The following is a 25,831-nucleotide window of genomic DNA, read 5'->3' as shown; positions in this document are numbered from 1 at the left end:
TGGAGTAACCCGGGCGTCTGTGACAAGCGCCAAGCCAGGTGTTAGAGGTGACTCACAGCCTCCCAGGGTGGGGCCTCTGGCAGCCAGAACCGGTGTGAGACCTGCCTCATCTGTACCTGGGCCTGGGGCCAGGACGACAGGAGGCCCAACCCCCTGGGACTCTAACAGGGGGCAGGGGGCGGGGGGCAGAGGGTGGGGGGACACGAGTAGAAGTTAGAGAAAATGAAACGTGTGAGTCACCAAAGGCGAATGCCATGTGCTAAGCTGCTGCTGCTTCCCTGACACCATCCAGGGTGCTGGGAGGTTGACATTGACAGATTAATGGGAGAACTGCTCCCCCAGAGCCTTTTGAAAGAGGAGAAGCTAAAGGTGTCACAGGCAGGATAGACTGAAACGACAGGTAATGAAGGGAGGAATGCAGATATACCCCGGTTGGAGGAAAATACAAAATGCAAATCCAGCCCGCCTCTGCCAACAGCTGACTCATCATTGGAGGGCTGACATTTGCAAGGAGCTGCGGTTTGCAGAGCATTGTCGTGTGGATTATGCAGGGCCAGTTTCTGGGAATCGAAACCCCTTTCTAGTCCACGAGATCTTGTCTTGGTTTATTTTTCTGGACTTGACCATCATCTGGAGGAGTGTTGTCCGGGATAACTCTGTGCCGAGATGGACATGTCCTATATCTTCATGGTCCACCACGGACCACTGGTGGCTACTGAGCCTGGAACTGCATTTAGCATTTTATTTTAATTAAATAGTCCCCTGTGGCTGGTGGCCACTGTATTGGACAGCACAGTTTTGGGCTTTTGCTGCCCCATGTAGGAATGCACGTTCTGACTTTCTAAGTCACTGCAGATTTCCTTGAAGAAGTTTTAGTTTTTCGTTTTAACCTCCACAGTGTGTGTGGATGATCATGAACAAAACAATTAAAAGGTTTAGGTTGGGTAACCGCCTTCACACTTAAGCTTACCTTGCGTTCTGGAAGATTCAGATGATCTCACTGATGGAAACATCCCACTGAGCCAGCCTGGGGCAGAGCCAGGTCCTGCTGGTGTTAGGTTAACTGCCTCCTTCCAAGGTAACGTTGGGTCCTTGTGACCTGGAGTCTAAACACGTGGCTGCTCTTTTGCAGATGGTGAAAGTATCAGAATCCTATCCCGATTAGCAGAGCAAACGGTGCTCTTGGAAAACTGACAGCTGATCTTCATCTTCTTTGCCAAGAAATGTGGTGACAACGTGTCCTCAGTCCTTGAGAGCTGCGCTTTGGGAACAGTCCCCTGCCCAGCAAGGATGCAGGATCTTGGAAGACGAGGAGGGTCCATGATGGATTTCTTCATTGAAGGTTACTATCCTCCAAGTCCTGGGCTGAACGCTTTCATCGTTTTCTATGGGGACATCTCCTAACCCTTCTCTGTAATGTCCTTAAGACAAAAGGCAAAATAGCCTGCGATGCTCCTGTCATCCCAGTCAACTCCTCTGTGCAAGGTGTGTTCTGGGAACACTGTTTCCTGTTCATACAGAGAGACTGTTTGCTTCTCTTTGTTGTTGTTGTTGTTTAGGGCCACACCCATAGTGTGTGGAGGTTCCCAGGTTAGGGGTTGAATCGGAGCTGTAGCTGCCAGCCTATGCCACAGCAATGCCAGATCCAAGCCATGTCTGCAACCTACACCACAGCTCTTGGCAATGCCAGATCCTTAACCCACTGAGTGAGTCCAGGGATTGAACCTGCATCCTCATGGATATGAGTCAGATTCATTTCTTCTGAGCCGCAACGGGAACTCCTGCTTTGCTTCTTAATCTACTAAGTCATCCAGTGTCTAGCTGGTCCTGCAGAGCTGCGGTTTCTTTCCCTGTTAAATTCTAATCTGATTAAACAGGTTGCAGGGTTGTAGGTAACTTTGAAAAGGGTCTAAAATTAAATTGCTATATTAGGTTGGTTTATAGAAATGTGGCCTGGGATGTGACTGAGGGGGGAGAAGGAATTCTGGAAGCCTCGGGAGCTGCACCTCCGTTGACTGCTGCTGGAGCATCATTTGCAAGAAAAGCTGGACACCAAGGCCATTTATACTGAATCTAATGTTAGTATGACACTTGAGAGGCTCAGCCGTCCTCACAATGATCCTGTGAGATAAGCATAATAATGAGGAGCTCCTTGATGGGAAATTGAAGTACTTTAGAAGTAAAGTGCTTTGCCTGAATTCACAGGGTGACGAGGGACAGAGCTGGCCCCCCATGATAAAGTGTTCTTTGTACTATGTCACGCCACTGACTTAAATGTATTTAGGAGGTACCGTTTAAAGCGGTAAAGAAAGCCTCAGCACAGGCTTGATAGCAATTGTTTTATCTTGAATTGAGATTAAACACAGTCTGCATCACCAGCCGTGAAAGCCACTGGCTGGAGGGAGGAGGTTGCGCCATAATGGAGTGGCTACCATGTTAACTGTGCATTGGGGGATCTGCCTACCCTCGGGCAGGTGTCTGGAAATGATATCTTCATACTGAATCTATTACTTGATGGTAAATGCCTGGCTTATTCCAGGCCCATCAGAATTGTGATGCTCTGAGACTGGGTTGAGGAATGAACGAGTGATGGAAATCGCAACACGAGTGTCAAAATTTGATGGTAGCCTGCTTCACGTAGTGATTGTACAGGGGAAAAATGCCCATGGGTTAAGCAATCCACTCTCATACAACCCACTCGATCACGGAGTGAACCTGCCTTCTCAAATCAGAGGTAAAGCGTTCCGTGGCGTTTTCAGGCAGGGCAATCTCTAGAAGGACCTTACTCAGGGAATGTACCCCAAGGGAAGAGGGCATGGGTTGGGTTTATTCCATCTCATTGAACTGTTTCTTCCTCCTGCCCCTTTGTGACTGAGAGGATCTTTTGCAACTCTGGCGTCTGATGTGACATTCCCTACACTGAGCTCCGGAAGTTGGATCAGTTTGTCTTGGGTTTTCCTTTAGAAGGTGCCAGCATTTTTATCCTGGGAAACCAGCCCCAGCATCTGCCTGGCTTTGGGGAGGGGCCCTGTAGAAAGAGGTTTGATAAATTCTGCATTCCCTCAGGATTGCAGATATAGCAGGGCAGACTCAGACTACGAAGGTTTAAGAACAACCAGATTTTCACAGAAATTGGGGTGGGTGTCCAAACCTGGGGGACTCTCCAAACCAACCCAGGGTCCTGGCAGTTGAAGATTTCTGGGATTGGGTTTGAGATGCTTAAGGGTTTTCTGGCTTCATTTATACCAAGCAAAAATGGAAGGATTGAGTGAGGAGGGACTGGTATTATCAGGACCCAGCCAGATGGCTGTTGAGAGGGATGCATTTGGTGACATTTCCCCCTCTCCCTGCCCTTCCTGTGCTGCTGTATCCAGAGGCAAACCCTCCAGGATTCCCCAAAGAGTATCAATAATGCAGGGAGCAAAGCAAAGCTGAATTTCACTGTGGAAAATTCTGATTTTGTTCGTCTTCTTGATAGAGAAGATGCAAGCTTGCAGGGCACTTGTGCAATCAATACCCAAACCTTTGAGGATAGCATCATCTGAAAGACTTGAGAGTATTCAGTACTGTTGTTTCGAGTTCTCTGACATATGGAGGTGTGGTGACACAGAACAAACGTGGAAAATCCTGTCCCGTGCTTTAGAAATTGCCAGTTTTGGGAATGTTACCACCTTGTGGTCTTTATTTCGTAATTACTTTTATATGTACAACTGTGTCTTTTTTTTTTCTAAGATGTGGTCTGGGTATTTTGCAATGATGATTTAAAGAAGGAATAATTTTTCTAGCAAAAAAGAAGGAAAGTATAGGAATCTGTCACCTGCTCGTCCTCCCAAACAAAGTTTGTGAAGAGGAGCGTAAAACTTCTAGTTCTAAAATATCCCAAATGCATGAGGATTCCTTTACAGAATGGCCGAGTCTTTGCATGAAAATGGAAGAACCCAGCTGCCCATTTGTTTAGTAATTCCCATCTAGGAAAATTGCTACATGCTACTGTTTGCAATGACATTAAAAAAAAAAAAAAAAAAAAAATTGTCCTTGATTTTTTGTTTCCCAGTGCAAAACTGTGAGAATTTATCCTAACGCTGAAAATGTGTTGTCCTAGCCCAGCTAGATTTCATTTCTGGATTAATCTCCCTCCCTACGTTTAATCAGCGGCAGGCAGTATATTCAGTCCTTAGCTAAGAAGAGGAGATGCCGGCCGGGCGCTCCTCTCTGCGCTGCCGGTATCGCGAGAGAGTCTCTTTCCGTGGAACATGTTATTGTGTGAGTTTATGTTCCTTAACAGAGAGTAGAGATCTCTCCCAGGGAAACATCCATACACATCAGTCGCTGATGTTTTTAAAGGCGTCCTTTGAACATTAAATAACCGCAACGTGAACGCCCTAGATTAAAGAAGAAATCGCAACAAGAACGTGATTGATATCAGTATCCAGGATCTATCTCGGGGATCCATACCACTGGCGGAAGAGAGAGTCTATCCTCCAGAGTATATTTCAGGCATAAAATATTAAATAAGAATTCATAAAAGCCACATTACTCATCTTAAATCAATCTGCCATACTCACAACCGGTGTTGAATGCCGCTTGCGGTATTTAGCGCTTACATAGGATAAGTAAAATCCTTACACAGATAAGATCTTAAACATGAAATATGATCATAGAGCTCCGTGGTTCAGAGTGTCCTCTTAGGGGTCGGACTGCCTGGAAAGGCAGCCCTACCCCACCACATACTGGCTGTGAAATCCTAGGGAAAGTTCCTTAACTTTTATAGGGCTCAGTTTTCTGCTCCATAAAATGAGGCAAATACACAGAGATTTATGAGTGTTGAATAAGCTGACAGGTAGAAAGCGTGTAGCATGAAACTTACGAGAGCATTGTAATCCCTGGAATAAATGGTGACTGCCTCTCCTGCTATAGTCATTTTCATATTGCTATCATATTATATTGATCCTGTAATTATCATCCAGACAAAAATATCTGAACAATTTCTAGTTATTACATGATGCAATTTTGTACTGCATTTAACTCTATTTAAAATAAAAACTAAACAATGCAGTGGGATAGACTACTATGTCTATATATAAAAGCCTATATATATGTATGTATATACACATATCTGTATTTATACAGACAGATCAAGTAGGCATAGATCTAGGAACATAGGTATAATATGATGCTGTGCTTTAGTAGGCCCAGTGCTTCCAACACTTAAACTCAAGGAACTGCAGCATTTCTATTTGGATGGTACCTCAGAGACCATCTCCACTGGGCCCTTTATCTATAGGAAAGAGGAGTGAGGCCCATCTGGGGTGAAGAGAGAGGTCACACAGTGGAGGGGGAGCAGAGGTGGGGGGGGTGGTACCCAGGATGAGAGCTCCTGCCCCTGCCTCTCTCTGCCCTGCCTTTTAAGATTCTTCAACATCTCCTTTTTGAGTTGGCTTTTTCCGAAGTTACACACACACACACACACACACACACACACACACACACCCTGCAGCAAAAGAGCATCTCCCAGAGTTTGAAGTACCTGTTTGGAAGATGACCCACTTGAAAACCGGGATCTCCCAACAGTTGTCTCTTGCCCCCAAAACGGATCTCGTTTCTTCTCATTTGAGTCTCTTCTGTATTCCTGTCGTCTCAGACAAGCCTGGAAAACAACAACGACCACAAATGTTTCTTCAGACTTAGTCCTACGACCAGCTTTGACAGCCCCATGCTTAATTCCCGTGGCGAGGAACGCGCAGTGTGTGACGTCTACCTCTAAGTGTTCATCCACACCTGCTGCTGGGTGTGAAGACCCTCGGCCAGGCTTTACTCCCTCCTCCCTTTGCCCAAAATTCCAGGCCCAAAGCATTAGCCATTGCCTTAATAAACTCAAACAGCAAGCATACTAAGAGGCATTTTGTCAAGCACTTACCCAGCAATTGCCTTCTCAAGGAAGGAGGTACCCAGTACCCAGCATTTACGTCCCTTTCTGTTCTCATTTTCTCTCTCTCTTTTTTAAAATTGAAGTATAGTTGATTTACAATGTTGTGTTAGTTGCAGATATACAGCAAAGCGATTCAGTTATACATATATTATTTTTAGTTTCTTTTACATTATAGGTTATTATAAGATACTGAGTGTAGTTCCCTGTGTTATAGATGATCTATTTTATACATAGATCTTTTTTTCTTTCTTTCTTTTTTTTTTTTTTTGCTTTTTGGGCCATACTTGCAGTACATGGACTTTCCCAGACTAGGGGTCGAATAAAAGCCGGCCTAAGTCACAGCCACAACAATGTGGGATTCAAGCCAAGTCTGTGACCTACACCACAGCTCATGGCAACGCTGGAACCCTGACCCCCTGAGAGAGGGACAGGGATTGAACCCGCATCCTCATGGATACCAGTCAGTTTCATTTCCACTGCCCCACAATGGGACCTCCTGGTTTATAGATCTATTTTATATATATAGTGTGTATCAGTTAATCCCAAACAAGTTTATCCCCTGTCCCCACTTTCCCTTTGGTGACTGTAAGCTTGTTTTCTATGTCTGTCGGTCTATTTCTGTTTTGTATGTAAGTTCATTCATATCATTTTTTAAGATTCTATATATGTGATAGCATATGATATTTGTCTTTGTCTGGCTTACTTCACTTTCAACTGATATTTTCATATTGTGATCCTAAATTTTATAGTCACGCTATTCCCTAAAGTATACCTTGATAAACATTTTATGACCCGAAAAAAAGGGAAGTGCTTACTTCCCTTCCAACTGATGGTTTAAATACTCCAAAAGGGTAAAACTTCTTGGAGCATTTCAACAGGTCCAATGACTGAACTCTTTCCTCTGCCAGAGTGGAATTATCCACTGCTACAGTAAAGAAATGCAGCGTAAAGACAGACAATATTATCTTTAAGGTAGGCCTGATGTCTTCTTCTTCCTGCCTGGGTTGGGAAAGGAAAGATTTCTTCTGCCTCAGTTCCCCTCTGTTAGGAAATCCATCTCCTTCCTTGATGTAGGAGGACGTGCCAGAATCTCACGGCCACGGGAAAGCCCAATATTCTGCTAGAGGTTAAGAGCGGAAATGACCCGACATTAACAAAACATTTAACACTTGGACCTGGGAACAGAGAGTCCATTACTCTCTGCTTCACAACTGATTTGCAGGTGAGGCACAGGTGTCTGGGCTCCTCCAGAACAGCCAGTGGTACCTGCAGCAGGTGGAATCCTGGATTTCTAGGAGAGAGGTGTGCTTTCACCCCACCTTGCTCAGAAATGGAGAACACTCCAGAATGGTGGGGTTTTCCCTTTGGGTTTGTTAATTTCAAAAAACGATGCCATATGGATAAGCAAGCTCTTTTAACAAACAGCATTTGTTTTTAATAAATAAGAAAACACCCCCGATACTGTACTAAATAAGTTAAATAAATATCAAATGATAAAATAAACCAAGCTAAAACCTAAAGAGTCAGCCAGAGAGTTTAATGACACTCAACGAGATATGGGCCTCTTTTTGGTATTCCTTTACGATGACTTCAGATTGGAGCTCCTGCTGGGGAGGTGCCCCTGCGTGGAGTGTTGTTTCCCGGGGCAGCAGATGTCTCTGTTACCCTAACCAACTCCTATTAAAGACAAGAGAAGAAAACGCTGATGGGCTGAAAGTGGAGGAGCCCGTGTTAGCAACTGCACGCAGGATCGAGGCAGATTTTGTGGGAAGAACAGAATTCTTGTGGGCTGAGTGTTTTTTGAAAATTCTCTCCAAGAATGCATGCGACTTAAATATTTCTTTACCCAAAGGGGAGGAGGAATAGAATGGTTTGCAATGTTGAAAAAAAAAATGCCCCCCCCCGCCTCTGGTGCCTTATCCCCCCCGCCATGGGGGAGCAGAAGAAACCAGTGGCAAGGGAGGTGCCTCCTAATTTTTATCTTGCTCCAGTCAAGCAATCTTTCCATGTAAATCAAGTGTTAGTCTTCTCGACGTGAACAGCTTTGCTGAGAAGGAACAGGGACAGAGCCAAGCCCGGATTTCCAGTCCTGGAAACAGCAAAAACCTAGCTGTACTTCCCTCCACCCTCAGGGGCTAGTTTTCTTGTTATTTGTAAATGTGAGTGGGTTTTGCTTCGTTTTGGGTTTTTTGATGCTGATGTTTCTGCCGTGAGGGTCCTGAAAGGGGCAGAGGAGTATGAAATCCACAGGCTGGGGAGGGGGGATAGATTTGTAATTCATTGTCACCAGGGGCTCCCCTTACCTTGGAACTTTATTTCCCTTTCGGTTTCAAGTGTCTGAAGCTAGACTGCTATAAATAAGTTTTTGGTCACATGAACATGTGACAAAACTGGCTGAGGGCAGTCTTGTAATGAGAGGCTTCAGGTAACTTCCTGTTTCTTTCCGGCAGAACTGGGGCTTCTTCCTTCACTCCTCCTCTGGTGTCGCTCCCCCTCTGCGCCCCCTCACCCCCCAAGCCCATCCCTCTGACTGCAGCACGCGTAGTTAGGCTACCTTCTGTGCAGAAGCTACCATTGCGGGGGGGTGGGGGTGGGGGCAGAACACAGAATGTGCATATATGCCTGTGGGGGATGACGTGAGTTTTGTGACTCACCGTCGCAATCCGGGTAAACATGACAAACCCCAGCTCTGCCACTTTTCTAGCATCGTGACCTTGGGCAAGCTGACTAACTCCATTGATTCTTGCTTCCCTCATCTCTGAGAGGGAGATGTCCCTGGGCTGCCTGATTGCTGGGAGAGCAAGAGGCATTGTTGATAAGACGCTTAGCAGAGTGAATGGCTCGCAGTGAACATGCAGTAAAAGTGGTCAATAAAACTCATCATTATTACCATCAACTTCACCACTGTCATCATCATCACTGCTGTCACCATCATCATCACTGTCTTCATCATCATCAGCATCCATCAGCAGCATCATCCTCTCCATCATCAGCAGCATCATCCTCTCCATCATCAGCAGCATCATCCTCTCCATCATCACCAGCATCATCCTCTCCATCATCACCAGCATCATCTTCTCCATCATTACCATCCTCAGATCAGGCTTAATCCCACTCCTTAGTTCATTCCTTTTTCTCAAGTCAGCCTTTGCCACATAATGTGATTCTGATCGTGGTCACAGAAGAAGAAAGACTCTTTTTTTTTATCTAGGCCTGAAGTTCATCCTTGTTTTTCTGTCCTGGAAGCAGAGGTCTGCTTTCTATGCCTGCCCGTCCCTCTCCTGGGGCAGCCAGCTGAGGAGACCCTGCTCCCAATCACTCAGGGTCCCTCTGGGAACTGCTTTTTCTTCAGACAGCTTTCTGAACCCACAGGGATGCTCAAACTTTCTTCTTCTGTTCCTTTTATTATCAGCCCCATTCTTCTGGTCGTCATCCAGGCTCCTGGTCCCTCAAGAAGCCATGTCCCACAAGAATGTTTCCCAGCCTCAGGGTTCTGGTCTGAAAAGCACTGTGACTATGACCTAACTCTGCATCTTCAGCTGTGACCTCTGTCAAGGTTATTGTTAGTTGAACTCCGCAAGCATTTTGGGAAGGAAGACTTGCCATTGCCTTCAGTTGCTTCTTTTTTGTTATTCTTATGATCCAACATGCTTACCTCAGAGCTTTGGGTCTTAACTACCACTGGTGACATTATTAAAGTCATTAGTTTTAAGAGATTAAGAAATCAAAGGTGTAAAAACAGTTTGACATGATACTCCCCTCGAGTGAGTTGATTTCTCTCTTCTATGAAGAGCAGAGAAGCACACACACATACATACACACAGACACACAGACACACATATCAGAGGTGGGCAGAGCCCTCCCCATGACTCCTATGGGATGGAAAGTTGCATTATGTCCATTTCCTCAACCCCCTGGGTGGACGGTCCCCAAGCATGTCCGGAAACAGGTTCACATTGTCATATTTGTGGCTTGCCATGTACTTGAAAGAATCAGAATGAATAAGTGACATGAAATGAAAGCCATCAAACACATTTGATAGATGATAGAAAATCATCCTGAAATGCCACGTGTAATCTTTCTTTTAGCTCTCAGTGGACATTAATGGCTAAATTCTACCACAAGTTATATAAACGCATTCGACCAAAAGAAGCGGGAGGGTGGGAGGGGGCGGGGAGCTATGTAGCACAAACGCCCTTGAAGAAATAGAGCCAAATTCTGAGATGGTGTATCATTATGTACTAGTTACCAGATTCTGAAATAGCATGGAATATGCCAGATAGATGTTTATTTCCTCTTGTTTTTTCAAAAGGGTCCCACCCAACCACCAAAAGGAGTGACATCAAAATAACTCGGAGTGGGTTTAACCCTCCTCTCCTGCCGAGAGCAGACAGACCTGTAAAGGCACTGCTAATTTGGTGCATACCAACCCAGAGCGTATTTTAGGATGTTGCGGGAACAGTGTCTACAGGAAGTTTCTAAGGGCTTCAATTTGAGCCAGCTCATTAAAGGAGAGTCCAGCATGGGAAGGCGTATGCGGCAAATGTCTATGATTTGGCAGTCAGATCAGGTGGCTAGGTTTTACACTATTTGTACACCCTGAAATCCCTCATGCATGTTGCTGGGCTGCTAGTGAAAGCTGAGGTTCTGCGAGCAACCAGCCTAGTTCATCGATGGCCCAGGGTTTCAATATCCACCCGGAGCAAAGCCTCCCTTCATAAATTATCTAAATACAGACAAGTCACATATGCACCAGGTTACTGAGGGGTCATTAAAGCCATGCAATTGATTCTTAACCCCCAATTTAATCTCTTCTGGAACAAGGCAAGGGGTAGAGTAGATAATGCAACTTACCACTGTTCCCGTCAAAGTCGTTGCTGTGGGTGGCTCTATACTTAATTTGACAGTACTCAGAACATATTAAAGACGACTGTATTTATTTTTTGCAGAACCTGTGGTGAGTGGTTTTGAAAATGCTCAATGAGAGTGGGTTTGACTTTGAGGATTAGTTGCAAGTCAACTGGATCTATGTCTGATAAACAGAGTTGGTGATCAAGTTTCGTAATGTTGGCTTTCATTAATGACAAGGCATTGGGTTCAACACAGGAGAGTAAGACTCCACCCTTGCCCTTAAGAAGCTGTGGTCCAGTTTGATAGGACATCACACAAGAGATAATTTCAAAAGCAGTGAAAAGAGATATGAAAGGGGTACTTTGGTGTTGCGGTGATGGAAATGTTTTAAACCCAGATGATGGCAGTGACTGCAAATTTGATAAATTTAAACTTGGAACAGGTGAAATTGATATGTAAATGATACCTCAGTCAAGTTGTTTGTTAAAAGAAGGTGCTATGGGAGTACGGAGGTTCCCTTTAGATCTAAGTTAAAACTGGTCTTCTCCACCCTCATTGGGAGAGTAAGAAGAGGGGAGAGGGGGCTGGAGAAGTGGCCGAGGATTGGGCTGGAGTCCCTGGGGTTCCTGGGACTGGGGCCCGCCTCTACATGAAGGCAAACAACCGAATTGCAAAGTCAGTTCACACATGACATATATTTCCAGAAAGCAGTCTGAAAGGGGGCAAGGCTGGAGGCAGGGAGCCTGGTTATGCGGACATTGTAATAGTCTTGGAGATAAACTGTAGAGGTTGGAACCAGGGTGGTGGCAATAGGATTGAAAAGGAAGGCACAAGTTCATGAGCTTTTGTTAAGCTTGGCAGGACCTCAGGGATGGGATAAAGTCGGGGATGGTCGGGGAGGGCCGTGTGGAGTCTTACCGTGGACACACTGAGTTGGAGGTGCCTGTGTGACATCCAGATGGAACCATCCCGTAAGCAGTTGTGCATGTGATGCTCACACTTGGAGAAGACTCGGGATTACAAGTCATTAGTATGTGAGGGGTGGTTAAAAACACAGGAGGGGATGAGATGGGCCACCGAAACCCTGGGAATTAGAAGAAAACTGGGCTGATGGGAACCTGGGGGAATTAACACGCAAGGGGCAGGGAGAGGCATACGAGCGAAACAGGAGGCAACCCAGGAGAGGATAACATCACAAAGCCAGTGAAGCAGTGCTTTGAGAAGGAGAGAGTAATAGCACCGAACATAGATAAAGCTTCAGAAAACAAAGATTGAAAAGGTGTCTGTTGAATTTCGCCGTTGACCTTAGCGAGAGCAGTTTCAAGGGAGGCGAGGAGACAGCCAGGCTGCAGCAGGTGAGGGAGTGAATGGGAGGAGGGGAGTGGAGACCACAAGGGTTGCTGACTGTCTGGGAACATCTGGAGACTAGAAAGTGCCAGGACTGCAGCTAGAAAAGGACACATGGCCCACAGACAGCTTTGTTCTTTTGTTCTGAGTATGAGAGAGCGTTGAACATGTTTGTGGGAGGAGCCAAGAAGAAGAAGAGAAATTTCAAGGATATAGAAGAAAGGTCCATGGATGGAGAGGGGCGTGGACCAAGAGCACAGGTGGGCACCAGCAGGGAGCATGTCCTTGACCCTTGGAGACGTGAGGGCTAGACTGGCAGGCAGAAGGGGAAGAGTTGAGTGGCGTCTCACCTGACGGGCTCAGGTTCTTTGTTTGGTTTTGTGTGTCCATAAAACAGGAAGAGACAGTCCTTGTTGAAAAGTATGGGGATGGGAGACTTGAAAAAAATGAAGCGTCAGTTGTGAAACAGAGGGAGCTGATGGACAAGTCCACATGCTGAAGTGAGTCATCCTTCATTCCTTTCTTTCCCTCACTCCTCCCCCCCATCTATCAGCAAGATGTCTCTGCTGCTTCTGGTTCCTGGGTCTGGCTGCTTCTTGCCACCCCCTCTCTCACCACACTGGTCTCTCCTACATGTCCATCAGACTTTCCCTCCTAGTTTTTCTGCTGCTTCTCTTGCTCCTTTCGGTCCTTTTCCCACACAGCGGACAGAATGATCTTTAAAAAATGTAAATCAGAGGAGATCACTTCTCAGCTTAAAATCAATTCTCATCCTGATAAGAGTAAACTCCAAATATGAATCTTTGTCCTGAGAGACTCAACGTGATCTGGCCCCATCTCTCTCTTTCACGGTGGCCTTTTTTTGTTTCCTCCAATGATCCAACTTAGTTCCCACCTCAGGACCTTTGCACTGGCTTTCCTTCTGCTGGGGAGGCTCTGGCTGGCTCTTTCTCATCCTTTGCTTCCACAACCAAATTTTACTTCCTCTAAGAGGCTTCCCTGCCTATGTAAAGGAGCATCACCCCACCTGCATTACTTTAGCTTCATTCGCTTCATTGTATTCATTACTTATATTAATTTACTTGTGTGTGTTCCTCAATCCTAAAATAAAAACTCTGGGAGAGAAAGGACTCTGTTCAGGACATAGTAGGCACTTAATGAATATTATTTATAAGGACAGTGTTGAATGCCCAAATGAGATTAGAAAACAGCTACATGGCTCCAAGCTACACGGTTGTGTGGCTTTCTTCAGCAGAGACCATCAAATAATAAGATTGATTTACTTAAGTGCCTGTTCCGGAGACAATTTCAAACAAGTATTTCCCACATGTGGGCTGCGTGGCAGAGGCATCTTTGTGAAGACTCCCAGCGTGACCCGTTAGGATGTTTATGCTCTTATTTATTTTATAGGAATTCTCTTGACTTTTCTAACCTTGGAGGTGGGTGGACAAGCAGTGGGAGGAAAAGGCTGACCCCATTTCCAGGCCCAAAGCTAAGCCACATTACACGGGTGAAATCAGGTTCCTGAGATAGGTCTGGTTTCCTTGGTGACCCAGGAGGTTCGGTGACAGTTGAAATTGCTAAGAAGGAGAAAAGCCTGATAACAGCAGGTCTGTGTTTTCCTTAGGGAAGGAGTGTTTTTCAATCCTCAGCTGAGGACTGTGCCTCCTTGAGTGGCAAGGGGTGACCTCCCGGCCCGCAAGCTGAGTGACGCTTTCTAACTGCTCCCAGAATCCCACGGCCCAGTCTGGCAAGTTTGTCCCATGCCAGCTCTGGGTAATTACATCATGACTCCTCAGGCTCCCTGTCTGTTTTGTTTTTGCATGTAAACACGGTAACTAGGGTGACGAATAGTCGGCGTGTTGCAGGATGGGCGAGCCACCTTTCTTCTGGCAATAACAACAGGAGGGCCTGCTATTCTATACATGGTAGGGTGACATTAACTCCTTAATGTCTTGTTTCTCCATAGCTGGTTTATCCAATTTAAGCCCCAAGCCCTGCTGTCATTTGTTGACAAGGCTTGTGTGCCAAGCTCTGTGCTAAATATTTGAAAAATGTTGTCTCATTTCATTTCCACCATGACAAGACTCTGAGGTAGGGACCATTCTCCCCATTGTACAGATGAGGAAACTGAGACCCGGAGAGGTAATGTGGCTTTTCACAGTCAGACAGCTACTAAGTGTGGGTTTGGGATTTTAGAAACCGCTTTACTGCTTATCATATACTGATACTGTATTCTGAATTGTCTCCTAATTCCATAATGGAGGGGGAAGAGAATTCATGTTTTCTTCACTTGCCTGATATTCTGAGTCCGCCTTATGCTGCATGTCCCGCAGATACTGAACATCACTGACGAACTTCTGCCTGTCCTTTGCTTCATGCAACATGATTCTTAATCCCCGACCTGTGGATAAAAGAGAAATAAACGCGCTGTGATACAATCCTTTGTGGCTTTGCCATATTTGGGTTTTTCTTAGTGTAATTGCTTTTCGTCTCTTATTAATCGAATTTCCATTGTTGGAAAGGCACAGATGCTCCTTTCAGACTGAAAGGGCTCTTTGTATGGGTGTTGATGCCCTCACAGCCCTCTTGTTCCAGACATAAATAATGCAGCCACATTCATTCGCGGGCTTCGGTGAGCCTGTCCTGGTTAGTCACAGGGAGTTAGATGGGCAGAAGCCTGATTCAGAAGCAGTTCTACAACGTGACAAAAACCTAGCCAAACTGGCAGTGACCAAAGCTCTGAACCCCTGGTAACAAACTCATTGACTCAGTGATGGCACCCCATTCCAAATCAGGAAGCACGCGGGGCACTGGGGTTTGGCAGTAGCGTGATACGGCTCTGGCCTTTGTGTGGCTACAATATAGGGTGGCATTAAATATTGCTGTCTCCCAGCCCCTTTGAAAGTCACATTATTTTCTCACACACCTGCTCTTCCTCCCAAGTCTTCTGAAGGGAAATTTGGGAGTAACCAGTGGCTGCCAGAGCCTGTGACCTGGGCAGCTTCCTGCGTCCATGCCCCTCCTGCTCCATCCACATCAGAACCAAGGCTGCCGATTTTCCCTCCTGAGTTTCCCTCGAATCCATCGTGGTTAGAGTGTGGGCACTGGCACGAGACTCTCTGGGTTCCGATCCCATCGTTTTTGAATATTGACAGGAGGTCCCTAATGGTGATAAGGGCAATGGAGCAGAAACAGGGGGTTTGCTGATAAAGTGTTATGAGTGGAGGGCCTCGCACAGTCTGGGAGGCAAGGTTTTCCTTAGGAAAGGATGCTGGATTTGCTAAGAAGTGTGTGAGGCCAGGAATGGGACAGAGGAGATCTTGGCCAGAAAGGACAGCAGATACAGGGGCTTCAGAACAGGAAGGGGCAGGACAGGAACAGGAGGGCTGTGGGGGAGGCGTGGCCTTGGAAGTCACGGTTCAAAGAGCCATATAACGCCACTGGAAGGTTCCAACCAGGGGAGTAAATGATTAGATTTGCATTTTTTAATTTTTATTTTTTGTCTTTTTGGGCCCTACCCGCGGCATATGGACGTTCCCGGGCTACGGGTTGTATCAGAGCTGCCGCTGCCAGCCTATGCCACAGCCACAGCAACGCCAGATGCCAGCCGCATCTGTGACCAGAATCGCAGCTCAGGGCAATGCTGGATCCTTAACCCACTGAGTGAGGCCAGGGATTGAACCTGCGTCCTCATGGATACCAGTTGGGTTCGTTACTGCTGAGCCACCACAGGAACGCCTAGATTTGCGTCTTCAAACAATCCCTCCAGCTGTAGTACAGAGAATGGATGGAGGGCAGGAGAGGTAGAGTGAGAATGTAAGCGGAAAGACCAGTGGGGATACATCATAGTAAGCCAGGTAAGATGGTGCTCAGACTTGGGTCGCAACAGTGGAGGAAAGCGGGGAGGAGCTCAGAGTTACTGTTTACTGAGCCTCTGGAAGTGCTACGTGCTCTTCCAAACAGTGACGCGTTTTGACTCATGCAATCTTCATGACCACGCTATGAGACAAGAGTTATATCTCTAACTTGCAGACGAGGAAACTGAGGCACAAAGGGATTAAGTAGCTCACCAAAGGTTACGGAGCTAGGAAGTGGATGCCCTGGGGTTTGAAGCCAGAGTCTCACTCTGGTCCCCATACTCTAGTCATGCTGGATTCAAGGGATACTCAGGAGAGAAAATCATTAGGACTTGGTGATCATACGAAAGGGGTGGGAGATGCAGGTGCAAAGGAAGCTGCCCGTGTTACCGGCTCAGGCAGCCGGCTGGTTGGATGCCGACATTCCCACCAGAAAACTTGGGAGGAGGAGCAGGTTCGTGAGAAACTGATGTGGACTTTGAAGGGGCTGGGGGACAGCAAACGGAGATGTCAGGTAAGCAGTTAGATGTAGGGCTCTGGAGCTGATTAGAGAAGTGAAGAACTGGGTATGGCTGGCATTGTGGGGACCACTGACGTTGAAGCAGAATGGGGAGTGAAAAGAGGAGGACGACCCGGACAAAATTCTGAGGACCATGCAATTTTAAGAGCAGGTACGGAGTGGAAGAGAAACCCTGGAAAGAAGCCAGAGTGGCAGGAGGAAAGCCGAGAATCCAGGTGGGTGCAGTTTCATAGATGCTGAGAAGTGTAGGTTTCAAGGAGATTATTAAGAACCTTGGTGAGAGCATTTAGTGGAGTGACAGGGCTGAAGACAGATTGCCCGGAGTTGCGCAAATGAGAGGTAAGGGAGTGGAGGCAGTGCTTTCAAGTTTGGCTCTGACTAGTGTGGTCTAAATTTATGATCAAAAAACTGAGTTCTTTAATGGCACTGTTCATGGTGAGTCTGCTAGACCTCATCTATAAGGTCATCAGAGATCCCACACTATTGCTGCTCATTGTCCAGTTAAGCTTTCATTTATTTCAATACATGCATTATTCTAACTGCGATATAATTGACATAGAACCTTATATTAGTGTCGGGCATACAACGATATTTGTATGTATTGCAAAAGGATCACCACAATAAGTCCCGTTAACATCTGCCAGCCTGCATTGCTACCATTTTTCTTCTTATGATGAGAACTTTTAAGATCTATTCTTTTAGAAACTTTCACATATACCAGGTTACTAGCTATAATCACCATGCTGTATATTACACCCTCAGTACTTATTTTATAACCGGAAGTTTATACTCTTTAGCCTCCTTCACCCATTTCGTCCATTTCCTACTCCGTGCCTCTGGCAACCACCAGTGTTTCTCTGTAGGTAGGAGTTGGGAGGTTTGGTTTTGTTTTTTAGATGACACATATGAGTGAGGTCCTATGGTATTTTATCTTTCTTGACATTTCACTTCAGTGTAATGCCCTCAAGGTCTATCCATGTTGTCACTAATGCCAAGATTTCCTTCTTTTTATGAAAGAATAATATTTCATTATATATATATTTATGTATATATCACATGTTCTTTATTCATCCATTGACGGACACTTAGGTGACTTCCAGGTCTTGGCTATTATAAATAAGGCTGCAATCAACAGGGGGGTGCAGACATCCATTTGAGTTAGTGTTTTCATTTCCTTTGGATAAATACCCAGGAGTGAAATTGCTATGTCATATAGAGTTCCAGTTTTCATTTTTGGGAGGAACCTCCATTCTGTTTTCCACAATGGCTGCACCAATTTACATTCCCACCAACAGAACACAAGGGTTTCCTTTTTTCCACATCCCCGTCAACAGGCGTGATTGCCTCTTTGATAAGATATTGGCGGAATCAGATGGCCTCTGACTCATGGTGACCCAGTGTCTGGTATGGTTGCTATGGACTCCTGCAAGGGTTATCACTGAGTCCCAAACAGGATCATCTAGAAACTTAGGCTGGTCTCTCAGGGATTATTTTCTCTCAAGTATAGAACGTTGGGTCTTTGCGAGTCAGAATCTGAAACCGCAAACCAAGAGGTAGTTCCACAGACAACACACAAAACCTAAGTCATGTCTCTGAGCATTTTAATAGTCATCTAGGGAACACTACTTCAGAGGACTACGTGTAACTTTTTATATGTACCAGCATAGAATAAAGCTATGTGCCCACGCTTTTCAGAAAACCATGGTGTTAAAACAGGCAGAAAGATGAGCCCCTGCTGCTACTGTTGGAAAGAAAACCTGTCTGAATATTAATCAGACAGAGACCATAAGGATTCATAATGAAAGGATGTTTGTGGTCGATAAAGGAGCGCATCCCAGAATCCACGGGGATGGTACATTTTGGTTACAAAATTAGCATAGAAAAGCCAGCCAATCCATCCTGGCTTTAATGCAGTGTTATTTTAAGGAGGCTTCTAAGTTAAGAGGCCTGAAATCACGTTGTCTCAAAAGGTAGGAAATAACACTATTTGAGCTACTCCTTGCTAGGTTATCTCTGACTTCACAATCACTTACCAAATAAAGGACTTTAAAATTGCCTACAAAAGTTTCTTTGCCCTCCCCTTAAGTCTCTATTATTATACGCTCCTATAACATGAATATTTAGAAGCATCCTGGTGCCATATGTAATCTCTTACTTAAATACATTAATACATTAATACTCTGCCCCAAGGAAGCAGATTATTAGCGATAGATCAAGGAGACCGTCGTCGATAGACCACCACAGGCCGGACAAACACTCTCTACGTTTCTGAAGTGTCTCTCGAACTTCCTACTGTATCACAGGTCAGAAAAACTGACCAGGATGAACAAGCAACGGAAATAACGATGTGGAAACAAAGCCACATGAGCTAATGCTGACTTTGTGAATCTCAGCTTTGCGGGCCTACTCAACCAGATGGCCATTCGAAGCCAAAATTTTTTTCCTTAGCAAATTCAGACAGGTGGAGGGGAGGAGAGTGATAATAAAATGTGGGCAGGGAGCATGTGTCTCAAATAGCATTTTGTATTCTCTTCTGTTTCTCACCTTTGAACTGCTTCTCAATTTAATATCCCCTCCCGGGCTATGCATGCTTCTGTTTTCGTCTCTGGTGATAATAGATTGTGCCAAACTTGTGCTTCAGAAATCCACGTAAGATTAATCCATATTAAACAGGGAAGGAGAGCAGGAAAGGAGAAGGGAGTAGGAGGTATGTGGGAAAGGGAGTCCTGCTTTGCTGAAAGCGAGAGTGAATGATTCTTCTTGGCCTCAAAATTCTACAGATCTGTGAAATTTCAGTGAGGCATATTCTGAGAACTTTGTGACATATGTAATTCCTCTCTAGTGTAAACTGCCAGTGAACTCAAACTGCATTTCCCTGACTAAGGAGAAGAAAATCTGATGGCAGAATCTATTTCCTTCAGGTCTCTAAAAAATCACATATGCTGTCTTTCTGTTCTCTGGCTGCCTATGTCAAAAGAATTGATGGGAAGGGGATTCTTTTGATTAACCGTCAAGCGATTTCACTGTTTTCTTACTATGGTCTCATATTAGAAACGTCCTTAGAGTGAATATTTTCTTAGTTCAGTCATAAAGAAAAAGGTAAATGGAAGCCCCTCTTTAGGCTGAAGGTTCCTCTGAGCCAGAATCTAAATGGCTATATTCATACATGTCCATCAGGTTTATAAATTCCTCCTTTTGCATAAGTGGGTGCTGGAAAGGAGGATTGCAGGAGACCTCATTCATCCTTTTACACACAATTAATTAATTCGTAATGACAAAGATTCTGGAATTTGTTTACATCTAGCTTTAAAACGTCTTAGAGTTTTAAAATCTTAACTTATAAAAATGTTTTGAGTGTAAGCAACAGAGATGCGTGATTTCCTAACACTCCGCTCTGGGAATTGAGAGGGGTGAGGGTAGATGGTTTGACTTTTCCAGCCAATTTGGCTCGGAAAATCGAGGGGCGGGGTGGGGAGTGCTGTGCTATAGCAGTTGTAAGAAAAGCTCTTTGGCGGTGACTCTTCACTTTGCTGTGAAACTGAAAGAGCTGGGCGGTCATAGGCTGACCATCAAGCCCAGAAGAGAGAGACTCAGCGTGTAATTGGGAAAGTTTGGGGCTGGGCGGGGAGGTCACAGGCTTGACACGCAATTCCATGCTCTCAACAATATCCATAATTTTGCACTCAGAGAGGGGCCGCGGTCCCTGTACACCTCTCCTGGACTCGCAGACCAGGGGAGTCTGAGCGGAAGTTATGTAGGTGCAGGGTGGCTGCCAGTTTGCAAATAAGTGATCACAGAGTCCCCCACATCTGTCTCTTTGAGGCAGAAAAATACAGGGGCTGTGCTCAGCAGAAGGAAGGGACGGCCAGGCCCCCAGGCTTCAGGCCCGATTTCCCTCTAGAATCAAAGTCGCAAGGAGAGGTCGCCTTTCTCCGTCCCCCCAACCTCGCCCCTGTCCTCCGAAGACCAGGAGTCGCAGTTGTGGGTGTGGCTGGGGCGGGCCGGTACGAGTCGGACAGTTACCTTGCGGGTCAATCCTTTCCTTCTGCGAGTGGCTAAAGGGGCTGAGGGGCGGGGCGGGCGGGCTGGTCCAGGGCGGAGGAGCCGCCCATCAATCGCGCGGGGCCTTCCTTGTGCTCCTCTTCCTCCTCCTAGCTCCTCTCCCCTCCCTCGACCGGCCCCCTCTTCCTCCTCCTCCTCCTGGGAGGCAGCTTTTTGCTAAGGCGGTCGGGCTTTCTAGGGGCGGAGGCGGTGGGCGCGCCTGCCTGGCGTCCTCTCGTTTCCTTGGCAACCCGGCCTCCTCCCTCCTCGCGCGGGAGTTGGGTGGGGCGAACGCGGCCGTGGGGGCGGGGCGGGGCTGGGCGGCGGCCAGGCGTCCCCGAACCCGGACGTGGGCGCCCTGCCGGTTGCCGTGGGAACTAGTGGGGATGCGGTCGGTAAAGCAAAGCGGCGAGCGGAGAAGAGATGCTCTAGGAGGAGGAGGCGGCTTGGCTTTGTGCAGATGTCCAAAGCCCAGACCCAGACATGGAGGCCTTCACTCCTGCCTGGAATCAGTGCTGTGCTTTACAAAGAATGAGATTAAAAAACGAGAAGGGAAAATATTTTTAATTGAATAAAATAATATCAAAGGCGATACACTGGCAGAGGGGAAGACAGTGCAGCCCTGCAGTCTGAGTTGTGCGGGGCATCTCTGAAATGCCTGGTCCAACATAAAAAGGAAGAAGTAAATTATTAAGGGAGGCACCCCATCAGCGGCAGAACTGGGACAGGTTCTCCTGGTTATCAGTAATCGCGGCTTCCTTTCCCAAGGTGGGAGATTCTTAGAGGTCTAGACTAGTGCCTGCAGATTTGGAAAGAAGGCAGTGTAACCTGTGCTAGACTCACCCTCTGCCAGGTTTATTTTTGTCTGCGATTTTCATAGCAGAGATGACTCTCTTCCACTTATTGTGCATATTGAGGCACCTTATAACTTGCCAACTGATGTCACATTAGGGCATATTTGATCGGGTAGAGAAGAGGGAAAAAGGAGAATAGAAATTCTTGCACCTTTCATCAGTTCCCAGAACCCCTAGGGTCTATGGTTTCTCCGCAATCCCCTGGTCCAGATGAGGTCCAGGTCTCCCCCAGCATCACACCCTTCCTTCTATCCTTATCATACCACCCTAGTTTTGGGCCCCAAGACCTTTAACTGGATTATTAGAAGGGCCTCCTAGCCACACCCTGGTCCTTATCTTCCAACACTCTTTCCCCACCATTTCCCCAGTTTTATAATCGGCAAAGCTCCTGATTATAAGCACAGTCTTCTGTCCCTTAGGAAGTGCTCAAAATTCCTCACTCCCTGGGAAGGAAGCCCTTCCCCAGAGCTCACTTCTTGGTTTTCCTCATTCAGCACTTCTTCACTCAAACTTCGGCCAGATGACACTATTACACACTGAATATTACTCCCTGCCTTCACACCAACTTCTAAGGCATAGCCTGAGCCGATTGGAGCCCAGACAAAAAGAAGGTACTTAGGTGAAGTCTTTGTTTTGGGCACTGTGTCATCCAAACTTTATTGGCCCATCAGCCATCTCCAGTACCTTTCCATCCCCGGTAGCCCAACCCACATTCTCTTCTTGTTCTCAGCCAGCTATCAAGTAATCCTTATTAAAGCATTAACTGCTAATGGAAGCATTAACTGCTAAGTACTAACCTAAGACCTCTCCCCATGGTTTTTGCCTTTCAAAAGGAGATGCTTAAAGATACAAAATCTTTAAGACATCCTGGATTGAAACTATAATAGAGAAATGGTAGGTAGAGTGTTTGTTCTGCTGGAGCTAGGACCCCCCCCCTCCCCGAATGGAAACAATTATAATGATTAATGATTAACAGAGAAGGAAGTTGAAATCCGGGTGAAATAGTCAAAGGGAAGTGACCTGCCCTAGGACACAAAGTAAGTGGCAGGCCAGGGCTCAAAAGCAGGGCTTCTCATTCCCTGATGTTGCCTGCTAGTAAGAAAAACACCTTGGTACATATTGGACCCAGATTTTTCTCTTTCCACTCCAACATCTATATAAAATAACACTTTCTACCTCAAAAGATTGCAGTGAAGATTAAATGAGAAAAGACAAATGAAGCACTTAACATCATACTTGGTATACCGTAAGCACTCAATAATCAGTACTTTCTGAGGCATATTTTAAGGTTTTATTTAATGCCTATGAGTGTCAACCATAGATTTTTGAAGGTTTTTCAATAACGAAATTTGGAGATGTCAATTTACGTCTCAGTTTTGAACTCTTCTACATGTCAAGTGTTTCTGAAAATTAAGTTCTGTGAAAAGAATCATGGTGTTCTTGAAAGGGGTGAGAGTTCCAGCGGTCAGCCTGTAAAATGTTATTGAGCAACTTCTAGTTTAGTGTTTAAAGAGTAAACTTGAGCTTGGCTTGCAAATTACAAATAAGATTAGTTCTAGCTTTAAAGAGCAAAGTGCTAAGGAAGTGAAATATTAAAGTGAGAAAGAAACACAGTTTCTGGCTGGGGAAAGGATCCTACTCCACTGTAGGATTGCAAAGAATTGCATGGTGACCTGGATAGATCATAAATAAATGAAGAAAAACATCCAACTTAGACTTAAGTGCATAGTGAATTTTAATGGTTGAGATAGTTGGTATTTGCAAATAAGCATCAAGAAGTTCTTTAGGAGTTTCCTGGTGGAGCAGAGGGTTAAGGATCTGGCATTTTTACTACTGTGGCTTGGGTCACTGCTGTGGTGTGGGTTTGATCCCTGGCCCCAGAAGTTCCACATGCTCTGGACAGCCAAAGAAATGGTTTTTTAAAGCTTAATCTAAGTGTTCTGCAAAGGGCAACTTCAGTATAAAATCTCAGGGGTTTTAGGTTTTGGAAATCACATTTTTTTTTAATTTATGTTTTTGTCTTTTCTAGGACCGCACCCACAGCATATGGACGTTCCCAGGCTAGGGGTCTAATCGGAGCTGTAGCTGCTGGCCTACACCACAGCCACAGCAACATAGTATCCAAGCTGCATCTGTGACCTACACCACAGCTCACGGCAACACCGGATCCTTAACTCACTGAGCGGGGCCAGGGGTCAAACCTGCAACCTCATGGTTCCTAGTCGGATTCATTAACCACTGAGCCACGATGGGAACTCCTGGAAATCACGAAATACTGAACTCAGTGCAAAGAATAAATCTCCCAAGAGATAGGTGCCAGGTGGAGACCTGGCCTGGCTACTCACTTGACCTTGAACAACCCAGGCTCTCTTTGTTCACCTAATATTGCCTCTTCCTAAGACAGAGCGTCTAACTAGGTTGCTTCGTCACTGTCTAATCAGGAGCTGCCCTGATGGACCTAGAGCTTCTTGCCCTGTGGCCTCAGGAGGAGAGGGGCTCCCCCACAGACAACATGGTTGTTTTTGACCTTGGGCCTCTCCATGACTAATGGGCTTCTGTTCTCATCAGTTGGTGCCAATGAGGGCATGTTGCCTTCATTCCATGTACAAGGTATGTGCATGGCAGGTTGCTTACAGAAAGAATCTCTAGGGGTGGCTTTGCTGAGCAGGGGACTGTGGGCATGGTAGCCCTTTAACCCTCATGGGTTCTCCTCAGAACCCCTATGTGCAGGGGACTCATCTGATTAACTTTTAAAACAAGCTAATGGCTTACTGAATATGCCATGGGCTGTTGTGGCATTCTGCATTCATCCCATCACATTGGCCACACTGTGGGTCTGCAGTGTGACCATCTCTAAATGTCACTCATTAAAAGTGGTCCTTTATCAGAAGTTCCTTTTGCGGCTCAGCAGTAACGAACCCAACTAGTGTTCATGAGGATGTCGGTTCGATCCCCGGCCTTGCTCAATGGGTTAAGGATCTGGCGTTGCTGTGGCTGTGGTATAGGCTGGCAGCTGCAGCTCCAATTCATCCCATAGCCTGGGAACTTCCATATGCTGCAGGTGCAGCCCTAAAAAGCAAGCAAACAAACAAACAAAAAACCTGGTCCATTATCAATGTCATTAGGATGGTTAGAGAGCTTAGTGGCTGTGTCAAGGAGAGCCCTCTGGGCCATATATACATTTTGGTGGAGGTCATTGAAGACCCAGGATTGGGTCTTTGGTTTTGTAGAATCAGAAGTGCCATTGTAGGAGTTCCCCTCGTGGTGCAGTGGTTAACGAATCCGACTAGGAACCATGAGGTTGTGGGTTCGATCCCTGGCCTTGCTCAGTGGGTTAAGGATCTGGCGTTGCCTTGAGCTGTGATGTAGGTTGCAGATGCGGCTCGGATCCCGCGTTGCTCTGGCTGTGGTGTAAGCCGGTGGCTACAGCTCCAATTTGACCCCTAGCCTGGGAACCTCCATATGCCCCAGGAGTGGCCCAAGAAATCGCAGAAAGACAAAAAAAAAAAAAAAAAAAAAAAAAAAAAAAAGAAGTGCCATTGTAGTCAATTCAGAGCTGATCTTTTTAGGAACGGATTCCCAATAATTCCACTCAGTGGCAACTAACTGTCCTCCCCCTGATCAAGTCATCATTTTATCCCAGAGAATAAAGCTGGGAGGTCACCAGCCTTGGTCTTAGGCAAAAGGTACTCTGTCCTGGTGGAAAGACATCCCCAGGAGATCCAATTAAAGATCAAAGGTTTGGTGAATATTGAATTAGATCAAAGGGAATTGAGGGCTCTTGAGGGATCGCTCTGGCGTCAGAGGAGGCCTAAAGGAATAACCTTCTATTCCTCCAGGGATGTTTTGGTCTGGATCATAGATTTGGACTGTTTACCTCAAGGCTTTAGAGGATTTTTTTACCCCATCTTTGTTTCAGTTAACTACCCTTTTGCTCAGCTTTACGGAACCATTTCTCTTCCACTTATGCCATGGACAGTATATATATATTTTTTTTTTAATTGTATTTTTAGGGCCACACCTGCAGCATATGGAGGTTCCCAGGCTAGGGGTCCAATCAGAGCTGCAGCTGCCAGCTTACGCCACAGCCACAGCAACGCGGGATCCTTAACTCACGGAGCAGGGCTGCACCCTCATGGATGCTAATCCAGTTTGTTACCACTGGGCCACAACGGGAACTCCTTTCTCTCTTTTTTGATAGTATATATTGGATTTGAGAAGCCTCGGGTGAGAAGTCCATCCGACTTTTGTCTCCCTTCGCACCTTGAGATCCTCATAGTTACACTAGGAATAGTCGGAGCCTCCTCACCTGCTTGCTGTGAGGATTAATAAGATAGTGGGTACAAAATTTTTGGCAGTGTGCCTACCACATGATACCCTCTTCCACAAATGGTAGCTGGTTTAATTATTTACATTATGTAGATTGCAT

General features: G+C 45.9%; 1 protein-coding gene and 1 long non-coding RNA gene across 7 annotated transcripts in view; one reads left to right on the top strand and one right to left on the bottom strand.

Annotated features, from left to right (window-relative positions):
• LOC110256164 overlaps positions 1-4,020 on the top strand; it is a 65,709-nt gene extending 61,689 nt beyond the window's left edge. For all 6 annotated transcript variants that reach the window (XR_002337436.1, XR_002337434.1, XR_002337435.1 and 3 more), the window contains one exon: positions 1,133-4,020. This is a non-coding gene — a long non-coding RNA (uncharacterized LOC110256164). The remainder of the gene's footprint in view (positions 1-1,132) is intronic.
• The window catches only part of MARCH10 (membrane associated ring-CH-type finger 10), an 82,531-nt gene extending 61,825 nt beyond the window's left edge, over positions 1-20,706 (bottom strand). Inside the window, exons 1-3 of the mRNA XM_005653890.3 lie at positions 20,531-20,706; positions 14,425-14,531; positions 5,528-5,647 (exon numbers count right to left, since the gene is read on the bottom strand). Coding sequence (XP_005653947.1) covers positions 5,528-5,647; positions 14,425-14,514 — 210 coding nt within the window. The 5' untranslated portion in view covers positions 14,515-14,531; positions 20,531-20,706. The remainder of the gene's footprint in view (positions 1-5,527; positions 5,648-14,424; positions 14,532-20,530) is intronic.

Source organism: Sus scrofa, chromosome 12 (assembly GCF_000003025.6).
Source record: "Sus scrofa isolate TJ Tabasco breed Duroc chromosome 12, Sscrofa11.1, whole genome shotgun sequence".
NCBI classification, from domain to species: domain Eukaryota; kingdom Metazoa; phylum Chordata; class Mammalia; order Artiodactyla; family Suidae; genus Sus; species Sus scrofa.
Note: the sequence above shows the minus strand (reverse complement) of the source record. Positions and strands in the feature narration are given on the sequence as shown.